Source organism: Grampus griseus (assembly GCF_964374135.1).
Source record: "Grampus griseus genome assembly, chromosome: 6".
Taxonomy (NCBI): domain Eukaryota; kingdom Metazoa; phylum Chordata; class Mammalia; order Artiodactyla; family Delphinidae; genus Grampus; species Grampus griseus.
Window position 1 is genome coordinate 24131450 of NC_139000.1, and position 12588 is coordinate 24144037.

General features: G+C 38.6%; 1 protein-coding gene across 1 annotated transcript in view; it reads right to left on the reverse strand.

Moving 5' to 3' along the window:
* Nucleotides 1-2587: 2587 nt before the first annotated feature.
* ELP1 (elongator acetyltransferase complex subunit 1) overlaps nucleotides 2588-12588 on the reverse strand; it is a 62974-nt gene continuing 52973 nt past the window's right edge. The window contains exons 32-37 of the mRNA XM_082657469.1: nucleotides 11972-12085; nucleotides 11152-11263; nucleotides 9947-10074; nucleotides 9410-9564; nucleotides 7213-7288; nucleotides 2588-4444 (exon numbers count right to left, since the gene is read on the reverse strand). Of these exons, the coding sequence (XP_082513595.1) occupies nucleotides 4377-4444; nucleotides 7213-7288; nucleotides 9410-9564; nucleotides 9947-10074; nucleotides 11152-11263; nucleotides 11972-12085 (653 nt within the window). The 3' untranslated portion in view covers nucleotides 2588-4376. The remainder of the gene's footprint in view (nucleotides 4445-7212; nucleotides 7289-9409; nucleotides 9565-9946; nucleotides 10075-11151; nucleotides 11264-11971; nucleotides 12086-12588) is intronic.

Here is a 12588-nt window from a genome sequence, read left to right on the forward strand (position 1 = left end):
CGAAAAACGATTACATGGAGACTAAACACCATGCTACTAAAAAAACAATGGGTCAATGAGGAAATGAAAAATTACCTTGTGACAAATGACAGTGAAAATACAACCATACAAAATCTAGGGGGTGCAGCAAAACCAGTTCTAGGGGGAAGTTTATCACAATACAGCCCTTCCTTACAAAACAAGAAAAATCTCAACCTAACCAACCACTTAAGAGAATTACAAACAAAACAAAGTCAGCAGAAGAAAGGAAAGAATAAAGATCAGAGGGGAATAGAGATTTAAAAAAGGACAAAAACCAATAAAAGCAAGAGCTGGTTCTTTGAAAGGGCAGACAAAATTGACAAAACTCTCCAGGCACAAAAAGACAAGAGAACCTAAATAAGCAAAATAAGAAATGAAAAATCAACCAGTTACACAGAAATACAAAAAACTATAAGGGAATACTATGAACAATTATATAGCAACAGATTTGAAAACCTAGATGTAATAGACAAGTTTCTAGAAAGACAGAGCCCACCAAAATAGAATCAAGAAGAAATAGACAATTTGAAAAAACTCCCTACAAAGTCCAGGACTGGATGGCTTCACAGGTGAATTGTACCAAACATACAAAGAAGAACCTATACCAATCCTTCTCAAACTCTTTGAAAACACTGAAGAGGAGGAACAAACACTACCAAAGACATTCTATGAAGCCACCATCACCTTGATACCAAAACTGGACAAAGGTATCACCTAAAAAGAAAATTACAAGCCAGTATCTTTGATGAATACAAATGCAGAAATTCTCAACAAAATATTAGCAAATTGAATCCAACAACACATGAAGATCATACATGGGACCTCCCTGGTGGTGCAGTGGTTAAGAATCTGCCTGCTAATGCAGGGTACACAGGTTCAATCCCTGGTCCAGGAATATCCCACGTGCCATGGAGCAGCTAAGCCTGTGCGCCACAACTACTGAAGCCTGCGCGCCTAGAGCCCGTGCTCCACAACAAGAGAAGCCACTGCAGTGAGAAGCCCGCACACTGCAATGAGGAGTAGCCCCCACTCTCCGCAACTAGAGAAAGCCCATGAGCATCAACAAAGACCCAACACAACCATAAATAAAAAATCATACACCAAGTGGGATTCATCCCAACTTCACAAGGATGGTTCAACATATGCAAATCAATGTGATACACCACATCAAAAGACAAGACAAAAACCACATGATCATCTCAATAGATGCAGAAAAAGCTTTTGCCAAAATTCAGTGTCCATTCATGTTAAAAACTCTTTCCAAAGTGGGTAGAGAGGCAACATATCTCAACATAATAAAACCTATTTATGACAAACCCACAGCCAATATAATACTCAATGGTGAAAAGCTGAAAGCCCTCCTGCTAAAATCTGGAACAAGACAAGGATGCTCACTTTCACCACTTCTACTGAACATAGAACTGGAAGTCCTAACCACAGCAGTCAGACATGAAAAAGAAATAAAAGGTATCCAAATTGGGAGGGAAGAGGTAAAATTTTCATTCTCTGCAAATGACATGACCCTGTATATAGAAAATCCTAAGCACTCCACACAAAAACTACTAGAACTGATCAGTAAGTACCAGGATACAAGATTAACATACAGAAACTGGTTGCATTTCTTTACACTAACAATGAAATACCAGAAAGGGAATGTAAAAAAAAAAATACCTTTTAACATCACAGCCCCAAAATAAAAATACTTAGAAGTAAACCTGACCAAGGAGATTAAAGACTTATATGCTGAGAAGTATAAAACATTAATAAAGGAAATTAAAGATGATTCAAAGAAATGGAAAGATATCCCATGCTCTTGAAATGGAAAAATTAATATTATTAAAATGGCCATACTACTGAAAGCAATCTACATATTTAATGCAATCCCTATCAACTTACCTATGACATTTTTCACATAACTAGAACAAATAATCCTAAAATTTACATGGAACCATAAAAGACCCAGGATTGCCAAAGTAATCCTGAGGAAAAGAACAAAGCAGGAGGCATAAACCTTCCAGACTTCAGACAATACTACCAAGCTACAGTAATCAAAACAGTGTGATATAGGCACAAAAACAGACACATGGATCAATGGAACAAAACAGAGAACTCAGAAACCCACACACCTATGGTCAATTAAACCTTAAAGGAGGCAAGAATATAAAATGGGAAAAAGACAGTCTCTTAAGCAAGTGATACTGGGAAAGTTGGACAGCTGCATGTAAATCAATGAAGTGAGAACATACCTTTACACCATGCATAAAAATAAACTCAAAATGCCTTAAAGCTTATTTTTAAGAAATCCTCTTCAATTATGACTATGAAAAATCCCTCAGATGTGTGCATGTGTGTATATATGTAGATACATATGGAAAAGTTATTTTAAAATACATGGCAATGCTAAGAAATTACACCAAGCTATACTCATAAAGACATAATAAAAATATTAGCTCCTGCCTCTGTTTTTTAAAGAAGTCTAAATTTAAAATGTGCATTTATTGGAGAAAGTCCTCTGCAAGTTTCCTCTTGATGTCTGGAGCATCTGAACAAAGCTGATTCCATGGAACAAACTAAATAACTGAGGCTTTTAGCTTCTTGCATGAATTTGCTTTGGGAAGAGGCCAAATTTGGGGGAAGAATTATATACCCTTCTCTAGAACTTGACAAAATCTTTCCCACAAATTAAGCATTCACAACTCCAAGGAGTTTCTCCTTTGCCCATACACAGCACTTTTCCCCATGAATTCACCCTTGACTTAGCCTTCAATTTGGAAGGTCTGCTCTCACTTGCTTCTACTCCAAATGAGTAAAATTCCTTCTTGCTCAGAGAGAGAATAACTGATAGTAATTTGTATTCACACAAATTCTTTTTTGCTGCTTCAATATATTATTTCAAGGAAAGTGAACATCCATGCAAAGTCACACCATTATCAACAGACACATTTACTTCTATTTCCCACCCATCAGCATGGGTCCCTTTACTATTATCCATAGCAAGAGCACTATAATATATTAAAATGACATGTAAGTTACCATGTTCATTAATCCACACCAAAGAGTAGTCACAAAGCACCTGCAGCCTTTCAACGTTGGGCACTTAATTATAGACCTTCTTCTACTTTTTCTATTATTTTGTGAAAATTTTCAGACACACAGAAAAGATGAATTATACAGTGAACACACCTAGATTCTAAAGTTTACATTTTGCTATACTAGGCAAATTCTTCTTTAGTTACACAATTCTGGGTATACCTATACTCTGATGTCCTGTTAGTTTACGTAGAGTAATAAAGGTCTGGTTCTGGTATTAAAAGCATGAAAGAGACTGTTAACCTTACCCAAGAGTCAGCCACAAACTTCTGTCAAAATGAACTGAGCTTTTTTCTAGACTCACTAAAAAGAGATAACATTCTCATTTCTTCCAAAGAAAATAACTAAAAGACAGAGGTCAGTTAAGCACCATAAAGAAAAATAAATGAAATGACCTAAATACTGACAAAAACTTTATGTTAAAAGAAGCAACATTTGGATAAAAAGGAGTAACTTACTACTGTTCATGCTTATGATGCACACTGCTCACCATCCCAAATGAACGCAATACTGTTTCAGAAATTCTGATCTATTCCAGCTCTAACACTGCTAACTCTAGCAGAACATTCACAGGCAATAAAAATAGTCTATATGGACACTGTAGTGATAGGAGGCTCAAACCAGTTATAACTGGAAGCACATGACCTGGCAAGATATTACAAAATAACCACTGTCAACCTAGGAAAGCTTAGAATATCAAAGGATAGATTTCACTTTTCACTCTGCTTTAGTTCAAGGTGAAGTCATTTAAATGATTAAATTCGACCTATTGTTGGGAGCACTAATAGCCATTAGTTGTTTATACATAAGGCTTTCCTCAAGGAACATAAAACAATTCGAAAACATTATTTAACTTCTCTTCACATTTTTGAGGTAGCAGCCACAAAACATTCCCAATTAACTGAGGCACAAGTCAATTCTGTGATTTGTCCACAGTCCCAATATGATTCAGACCTGTAGCTGGGAATGAAACCCAATGTCCTGATTACCATAAATGCCAGAAATATGCTCTCAATCAGCACTAAGTAGAAGAACAGTAATTTTTACGAAATGATGCTATATGGTTAAAGCCTTGCTAACGATTAAGATTATATGCAAAATAAAATAGAACTGGTGTCTGCTGAGGTCAGCTGCACAGAGCAGCTCTCCGTAATGCTAAGGTAGATGGTCTTACTCTCCCCAGTTCCCAGCAGCCAGGCCTCGAGGAGTGAGGAGTGGAAGGAAAACAGCCTTCTCTGCCAGAGCCCTCCTAACTGGGGTCAGAGTCACTCTAAAAGGCTCAGTTTCCACTGGGTTCTTCTGTTGATCTTTGGTGGTATAAAAAGCTCAGCATCTGAAAGAAAGGAGAGGGAAATTGTGATAGGCACACTATTTTTTCTTGGTGGGAGCTGAGGCAAGTAACTCTAAGCTAAAATTAGGCAACTGGGCTTTGCACCTACAAGACGACCATCAGAACCAGAGTTAATGTTCCATCAAACTATGCACCTAAGATCTGTACATTTTACTGTATGTAAAATTTACATCAATTTTAAGAGTAAAAAAAAGTAGTGGCGTGTATTCAGTATGTAAAGTTAATGGACAGAAAATGCTTTATGATAAAAATTTCTGCAAACACACTGATCAATAAAAATGTCCATATTTTAAAAATATAAATAAATGGAGGCAGCGGTGATGGTTGGGGGAAATTTGTCACCGTTAGATAAAACTCACAGGCCCTCTTTCGGTTAGATTTATGGAGTCTCTTATCTAAGTGTAGGAATCATATACAGGAAGTAGAGACATGAGAAAACATGCATATATAAAGATGGTCTTTCTCAGTATTATTCATAGTACATCTGTATATATGACCCATACAGACATGAAAAATTATTTACATGAATATTTTGAAATGTGTGAAAAATGCTCAAGATAAAATGTTTTAAAAACATGGTTTTCATTATACATATATACATGCATGATACACATGTATGACTAGAAATTATTAAATCTTAATTTTCTTTGCCATACTGTACAATCCAGATTTTCTCTACTAATCATAACAGTTTTATAATTTCACATACAATTACTACTCTCTACACCCCCAAACAAAAATCTATATAGACAGAAAGACCACAAGAAGTTTCGCTTATTTATAATATTGGAAAAGCCTACTTAAATGCATTGTCAACAAGCTCCATAATTTTATGTTAAATAGTGGGTAAACTTTGAATGAGACTCCATCATTTTTTAAAAAAGAAACAAGTTATGAAAATAGTGTATTTTATTTTTAAAAATTAGGCATAACTACAATTATATTTGATTCTTAGACTTAACCAAATATAAATACAAAGTATTGACTTATTGGCAGGAAAGAAATTATTCTGACAAACTGTATGACAGCAGAACATGACATCTTTCACATTTCCATGTTTGAATTTCACAGCACAGAGAGAGTCATTTCACAAAAATAATTTGAGGGCTTTATCAGTTTTTCCAAGGACTTCTCTTAATCCTTTGATACTCAAATCATACTCATTTGAAGAATTTTGTTATTAACTGTAACGAGTCCAGTTTCTCCGTGATTTAAGCACTACTGTGGTAAAACGTTAATCCATTTTATGAAATGGATTACATTTTTGCAGACCTGCAATCAACCTGCATGGTACTACGTTGCATCTTAACATGAAACAATCAGAAAATGCCCCGTCAAGTCTCTGATCCCCCACTACTACTGTTAGCTGGGAAGGGGCAGGTGAGGAATATTTGAGAGGAACTAATTTTGTGAGTAGCTCATCCGCCTCTTTTTGGGTTATGAGAACTTCTCCTTTCCTAAACAATCTACACTAGTGTTCCTACACAGGGACACGGATAATACATACTCTGATAATGAGGAGCCTCAAAATTTTAAAGTCTTTAAGGCTCAGCTGGGAAATGGAAGTGCTCTTTGATAAAGCCAACTAGACCAGCCTAGAGAAAGGTGTGACTGAACTTGACCTGAAGGTCAGCATCAAGCCAGCAGTGAGGAAAAGAGGGGACAAAAATCACAACTGGATTAGACACATTACAAACTAAACAATTACCAAACAGCCTCTGGCCTGAGATGAATTGTAGCATCTCAGAAATAAGTGTACGTTTTGGGACTGATACCAAAGGCAGCTTGCCAGCCTCCAGGAAGAAGGGGATCTAGGGATACAGCAGTTAACTCTCTGCATGTATGAGCTTAGCTGGAACGGAAGGTGGTTAATTTTTTCCTGGTAGCAACATAAGCCATGAAAGTTAAACTTGACATGGCTCCCACAAAGTCTACTTCAAATGTCATCAAAATGCTACCACAGTGTAGCATTTAAATGAAAAAATTTCAGAACATTGCCTCTCACATGCCAGAAATGCAAATAGCAGCCGTAAAAACTGCCACCTTTTCAAAGCTAAAAAGAAGTTGCTGTGCTTGACTGATCCACATGAAGGACAAATACTGTGGCACCAAATTGATCTGTCAAAAGGTTTTTAACCAACTTTCAAAAGAAAGCCTTTTAACTTTGAGGAATATGTAACCTAACTGATGAGAATCCTCTCCCGCCCACCACAAAGAAACAGAACATTTTAGGAATTCAACAGAAAATGCAGATGAAATGCTAATGTTCTTTGGATTTGTTTTCAAATTATACTGTTAATCCTAAGTATGACTAAAATGGTCCAGCTCTTAAGCAAGGAATATGAAAATGTCCCCAAGACACAATGCAAAACTGCCAATAGCCAAAAAGGATGATTCAGATGAATCCTTAAAATGTATGTGCAAATTAGACTGTTTAGGAGTCACACTTCTTCAACTGTGATGTGTCTGTATGGACTAGTGTATGTATGCCATTGTATTAATAAGTGTGTATGTCAGATAAATTTTTTTTTAATTATACATTTAATGTCACATTGGATTTCTTACCCGCTAACCCAGGATCCCAACACTAAAGGCATTAAACTAATTTTACTAAAGACAGACTCTTAGAACTGAGGGAAAATAGTAGTGATTCCCCAATCTCTCCTTATACTACTAACCATCTCAACACTTAGAAAAAGATACTCCTTCTGCTTAGTACTATAATAATTTAGAGAGAAAAAAATACTAACCAAGAACAGGAACTGAAGTCTTTTCTTGTTGGTAAGAGGCCATGATACTATTTGCAGTAGAATTGGGACCTAGAACCTAAGTAGAAAGTAGACTGAATCAGCAAAGATTATCTTATACTTCTGCTGACTGTATATACCAAATCTCTACCAGCAATAAATAGCCTTTCATTTTCATTGTGGTATCAAACACATATGTGATTTTAATTTGCCAGTTTCTCCAGTCTCAATTCAGACCTCTACATCTCCTGTCCACCAGAAGAACAAGGTAATGATGGGGGGAAAACAGAAAAAGAAAATCTCACTGATATATGCCTGGTCCTTTCCAAATAAGTGAGCCATACCCTGGGGGAAGGGGATATAATAATAAGAGGTTATAGAATACACAGAGCACCAGACTGTACTCAAAGATTTGTGAGAATTTTTACATTAAAACAATTCTGTGCATATCACGGAGGAGAATGCAAACTTGCACATGTGTTTAAGGTAAAACAAGAGACTTTGCAGGAATTCCACGCCCGCTCGAGCCTCAGCAGGCACATTCCAGGCCCTCCGCCTCGCCTTCACTCAGGTCTGTGTGTTCTCTCCTGGCGCACTCTCAGCAGTGATGGCATGTGCTCAAAACACTGCCATGTGACTAAAGCACGTAGTATACTGCATATATGACATTACCATGCTTTACCAACCAGAGCAAAAACACAATTTTCCTGGTCATTTCCCCTAGAAGACTCGTAAGTTGGTATCTTAGATGTTAACATGATCTGAATAGACGAGGATAAGGGAGAGCATTGGGAAGCATTATAAATTGTTAGCCTCGAAAGCACTAGTTCTGAAGGTGATCACATTTCTTCTAAGAAATACTTATTATAGTAAATTCAAGTATTTATGAGGGGCTAATTCTCAGTTGCTTTTATCTTTATGGTTTGTAAAATGCTTTTATATCTACCCTCTCATCTAACCTTCAAAACATTCCAGTGAAGTATACAGGAGAGTATTATCCCCATTTATAACTGAGGAAATCGAGACCCAGTAAGCTTATGAGCCGATTTCCAGCCTTTCTCTCAGCTCCAAACCCACCCTTCCTATACACTGTTCGTGATGCTGGGACTGGGGGCCTGAGAAAACACCCCTCCTTGGACAGCCGTTATGCTCCAACAATAGCAGACACCAGCTGGACAGAGGAAAGAGAGGGAATTTGTTCCCTTGTTCGCTTGCTTTCACTCAACAGTAGCTCTGTACCCCGCAGCAGCTGTTTGTTCCAGTTTCTGTTTATTTCTATACGCTTAGACCCAGCCTCATCCTGCCCCCTCGGCAATACCAGCACTAGCTGGCTGCCACCCCCTTCTCCGAGGTTCAAGAACCAGCTCTGCAGGGGCCTCACCTCCGAGCATCTAAATTCTAAGAATCCCAACTTTCCTTTTGTTCCTTCAGCTTTATGGGTACAAGCGGCTGTCGGGTTTCAATCTCAATGTTCCTTCTCTGTGTTCCCTTTCTGCCTTCTCAGTCCTCTAGTACTTGGTTAACCAGTTCCATATATTAAACTCTCTCTGATAAAATAACAGCTGTGGTTTTTGTTTTTCCTTAATGGACTCTGACTGATAAACCAGCCTTTCTGAATCAAAACTGAAACTTTGAACAACAGACCTGAGATGTAAGAGACTGAGCAGATATACACAATAAATAGATGACAATATATTAGAATTCTTGATGGGACACAAACAGCTTTAACATAATTAGCAAGCTTGTTACAACAACACAGAAGTGACAAGTCAAATTTACCATAAAACAAGAGAAAAAGCAATTGTCTGGGCTTCCTTTAAAGAACTCAGATCCCATCCATAAGTCTGAACAGAGAGGTGAGAGGCCTAGCTTGCCCCCTACCCTGACCAATCTCACTGAAGGTCAGGGCAACCATCTGACATCTGACTTTCCCATCTTCTCCATGACAGCAGTTTCATGCAGAAAGGAGAAATAAAAAGCAAACTTAACCTAGGCCAAGGTGTACTATGAACTATACTATCAAACATAAAATCTTACTGACAGCTTAAACATAAGCCTAAGACAATTTAACTATTGTATAGTATGTTTTAAGAACAGGAAAATCTTTTGCTCTCACTATTAAGAGATTGTGTGAGAGTAATAACCTGTCAAAGTGATTAAAAAAAAAAAGCAGCACATTCTGTCTTTGAGGAAAACTTACAGGTGTAGCTGAACTCTGCTGGGGGGTGAGAGTCCAAATTTCTGGAAGTGACCTTTCCATTAGCTGCAGAGTATCTTCAAAGGCCTTCTGTAATTCCCTTCCTTGCTCGTCAAACTCAAAGAGAAAGAGTATCTTTAAAATATGGTATATTTCATCTAGAGAGAAGAAATTTGAGAGTGGTAAGTTGTATCACCAGCTCCACTGCTAGAATCCTAACAGGAGTTTCTTTCCCAAGTGAAAATATCTAATAGCACACTACAATATCTCCCTCATTTTCTTCTTTCTCCCCAAAAGCTGGAATAATTCAACGTATCTACTACAAAAAGAAAACAAACCCACTAGAGCCAAGCAGGAAAGCAGTGCCTCCTCTGTCTTTATCCTGGTTTCAGTGATAGTCTCTCACAGCTCAGGTAGGTGGATGCCAAAGAGGAAGACGTCTAGGCTATTGGCTGAGAAGTTTTGTTTCAGGAATGCACCCTGAAGTGACGAATTTACTATGTTTTTTGTGGGCAAGAATCATCAGTATTGAGAATATACCTTTCAGTTTTTCAGTGCCCTGCACCACATCACTCAATGCCTCCAAAAGGGCCAGATCCTCCAGTGGACTCCCTTCCTTGAGGCTGTGCTTCTTCCGTTCCGCTTTGCGCCGATTCTTAGATGATCTCCTGTTAGAAATTAGAGATGTTTTAAAAGGGGCTCTCCTTGTGCTGAACAGATTAAAATGAATAACTATTGGCCACCAACTTTCTGGGAAACCAGAGTATATACAGATAGTATTTGTATTTTGGGGAAAATGGTGAAGGTGTTAAGATGATACATAAAAATTAAATTGGGAGAGAAAAGGCAGGAAGTAATAAGGAAAACCCTAAAAAGTGATGCCTGGCCTTGAAATTTTGATTAAAATACAGAATAAAATCGGATTTCATCTGATAATAAGAGGCAGAAAAATGAAAAGAACAAACAGCTTCAATTTTGTAGCAAAAACCAAATAAGTTTAAAGGCAACAAAATTAAGTTGAAGTAAGATAACAGACATACAAGATTGGAATTTGAATATCATAAAATATATATGAATCCCACATTCTCTCCTGCCTCAGAGGTCTTTAATTATGCCATTTGTTTTGTCTGGGACTCTCACCCCAACTCTCAAAGCCCAGTTCTAGGTGGCTTTCTTGCAGTTTCTGATTGCCCCACACAACCTCACAGGTCTCCATTCTGAATTCCTAAAGCACAATTTGGTTTAAATATATAATCTTGCATTATATACTTTTGTTTCCCAAGGAAGAGTACAAGCTCTTATAACTCACATCTCCTTAAAAGGTTTTGGTAACATCCACTACAACTAGCTCGATTATACTTCTGACAAGTTGAATTTTGAATTGAAGAAGTGTGAAATCTTTTTTCTTTATAATCTTTATATTTTTCTCAGTGCCTACACATTATAGTCACTTAATATTTCTTAAATGAATAAAGTTAGATGTCATATATAAACTGAGTACCCAGTGTAAGCGCCATGTGGTTGATGGGCAAACACACAGGCCACGAAGTTGCAGCAGAAAACATTTCAAAGCTGAGTCTAATCTCTTAGATATGCTGCGAAGGTCCTTGCACAGCTTCCACAGGGCCTTGAAGAATGTCCTCCCCCTCCTGCTGCACTGTCCTGTTGGAAAACTGACCTATTTACTTGTACTTTCTCCATATACCCAGGGCATGGTCAATGTGCTGAATAAACATGATACATACGCTGATATTCTGGAGTTACTGTGGGAATATTTGCCACTCATGTCACTGCCACTCATGACACTGCTAGTTTCAGAGAAGAGATCTGACTCTTGACCGTGGGGTGCCTCATCATCTAGAGGAGAAGAACCAGACAGCATGAGAACTACCTGCAATGAGGGTTTACCTTCAGTGGGGTAAGGGAACTACAGTTAACCAGGTCATATCTAAGGACATGAAAACTAGTACAAAGTCGATCTCAAAATGAAATAGATAATATATACAGTTTTATTACTGTAAACTAGTACTTTACCAAACTTCTTTATTCTTTTTACATAAAAAATTTTTACTTATTTATTTATTTATTTATCTAGCTAGCTGGCTGCGCTGGGTCTTAGTTGTGGCATGTGGGATCTTTGTGGCCATGTGCAAGATCTTCGTTGTGGCATGTGGGATCTAGTTCCCTGACCAGGGATCGAACCGGGGCACCCTGCATTGGGAGTGCAGAGTCTTAACCACTGGACCACCAGGCAAGTCTTTTTTTTTTTTTTTTTTTTTTTTTTTTTTTTTTAAAGCAAAGGAACTTCTGGAAATGAGGAGATCACTGTGTAAATACAGTAGTCTGCTGCTCTGGTCGGGGTGTGGAGAGAACGTTTGGCAGACCTCTGCCCATTGGTGCCTGGTCCTGCCCCCAAGCTCTCACCAGTACCCACAACAAAGACCCTCACAGACCCTCAGAGGCCTCGGACTTCCACTTGGCACAGTAATCACACTGCGTGCTGAGACAAAGCGCGATGCTGGCCCCCCCCCCCCCAAGCATTGGTGTCTTCAGGTGGGCACTCACCCAGATGCACCTGCTGTGCTTGCTCCTTGAGCTCTCGTACCACCAATAGACGTGCTTTATGGCGACTGAAGGTGGCTGTCTGAGAGTCCAGAAACGCCATATAATTTTTCTGGGCTAAGGGTGCAGATGGAAAATAATTTGAGCACGTTTAAACAAAGAGATAAAACTAGAGTGGGAGTGGTTAGTGAGGGAGTTGGAGCTTAACAAAGAAAAGAAGTTACCAGGTTTTTCAAGCAAGAATTTTTTCTTTAATGAGAAGTAACCAACATTGCTATAGGAGAAAGAACTAGAGATTGAGATTCCAGATCTTAAAGTTCATCAACATCATCCTAGAGGGCTTCCCTGGTGGCGCAGTGGTTGAGAGTCCGCCTGCCGATGCAGGGGACACGGGTTCATGCCCTGGTCCGGGAAGATCGCACATGCCGCGGAGCGGCTGGGCCTCTGAGCCATGGCTGCTGAGCCTGCACGTCCAGAGCCTGTGCTCCACAACGGGAGAGGCCACAACAGTGAGAGGCCCGAGTACAGCAAAAACAAAACAAAAATCACCTGAACAAAAGACTTGGTATGTAACCCAAGAGAAGACTAGTAAATAAAAGGAGTGCACAGGAAGCTGCTAA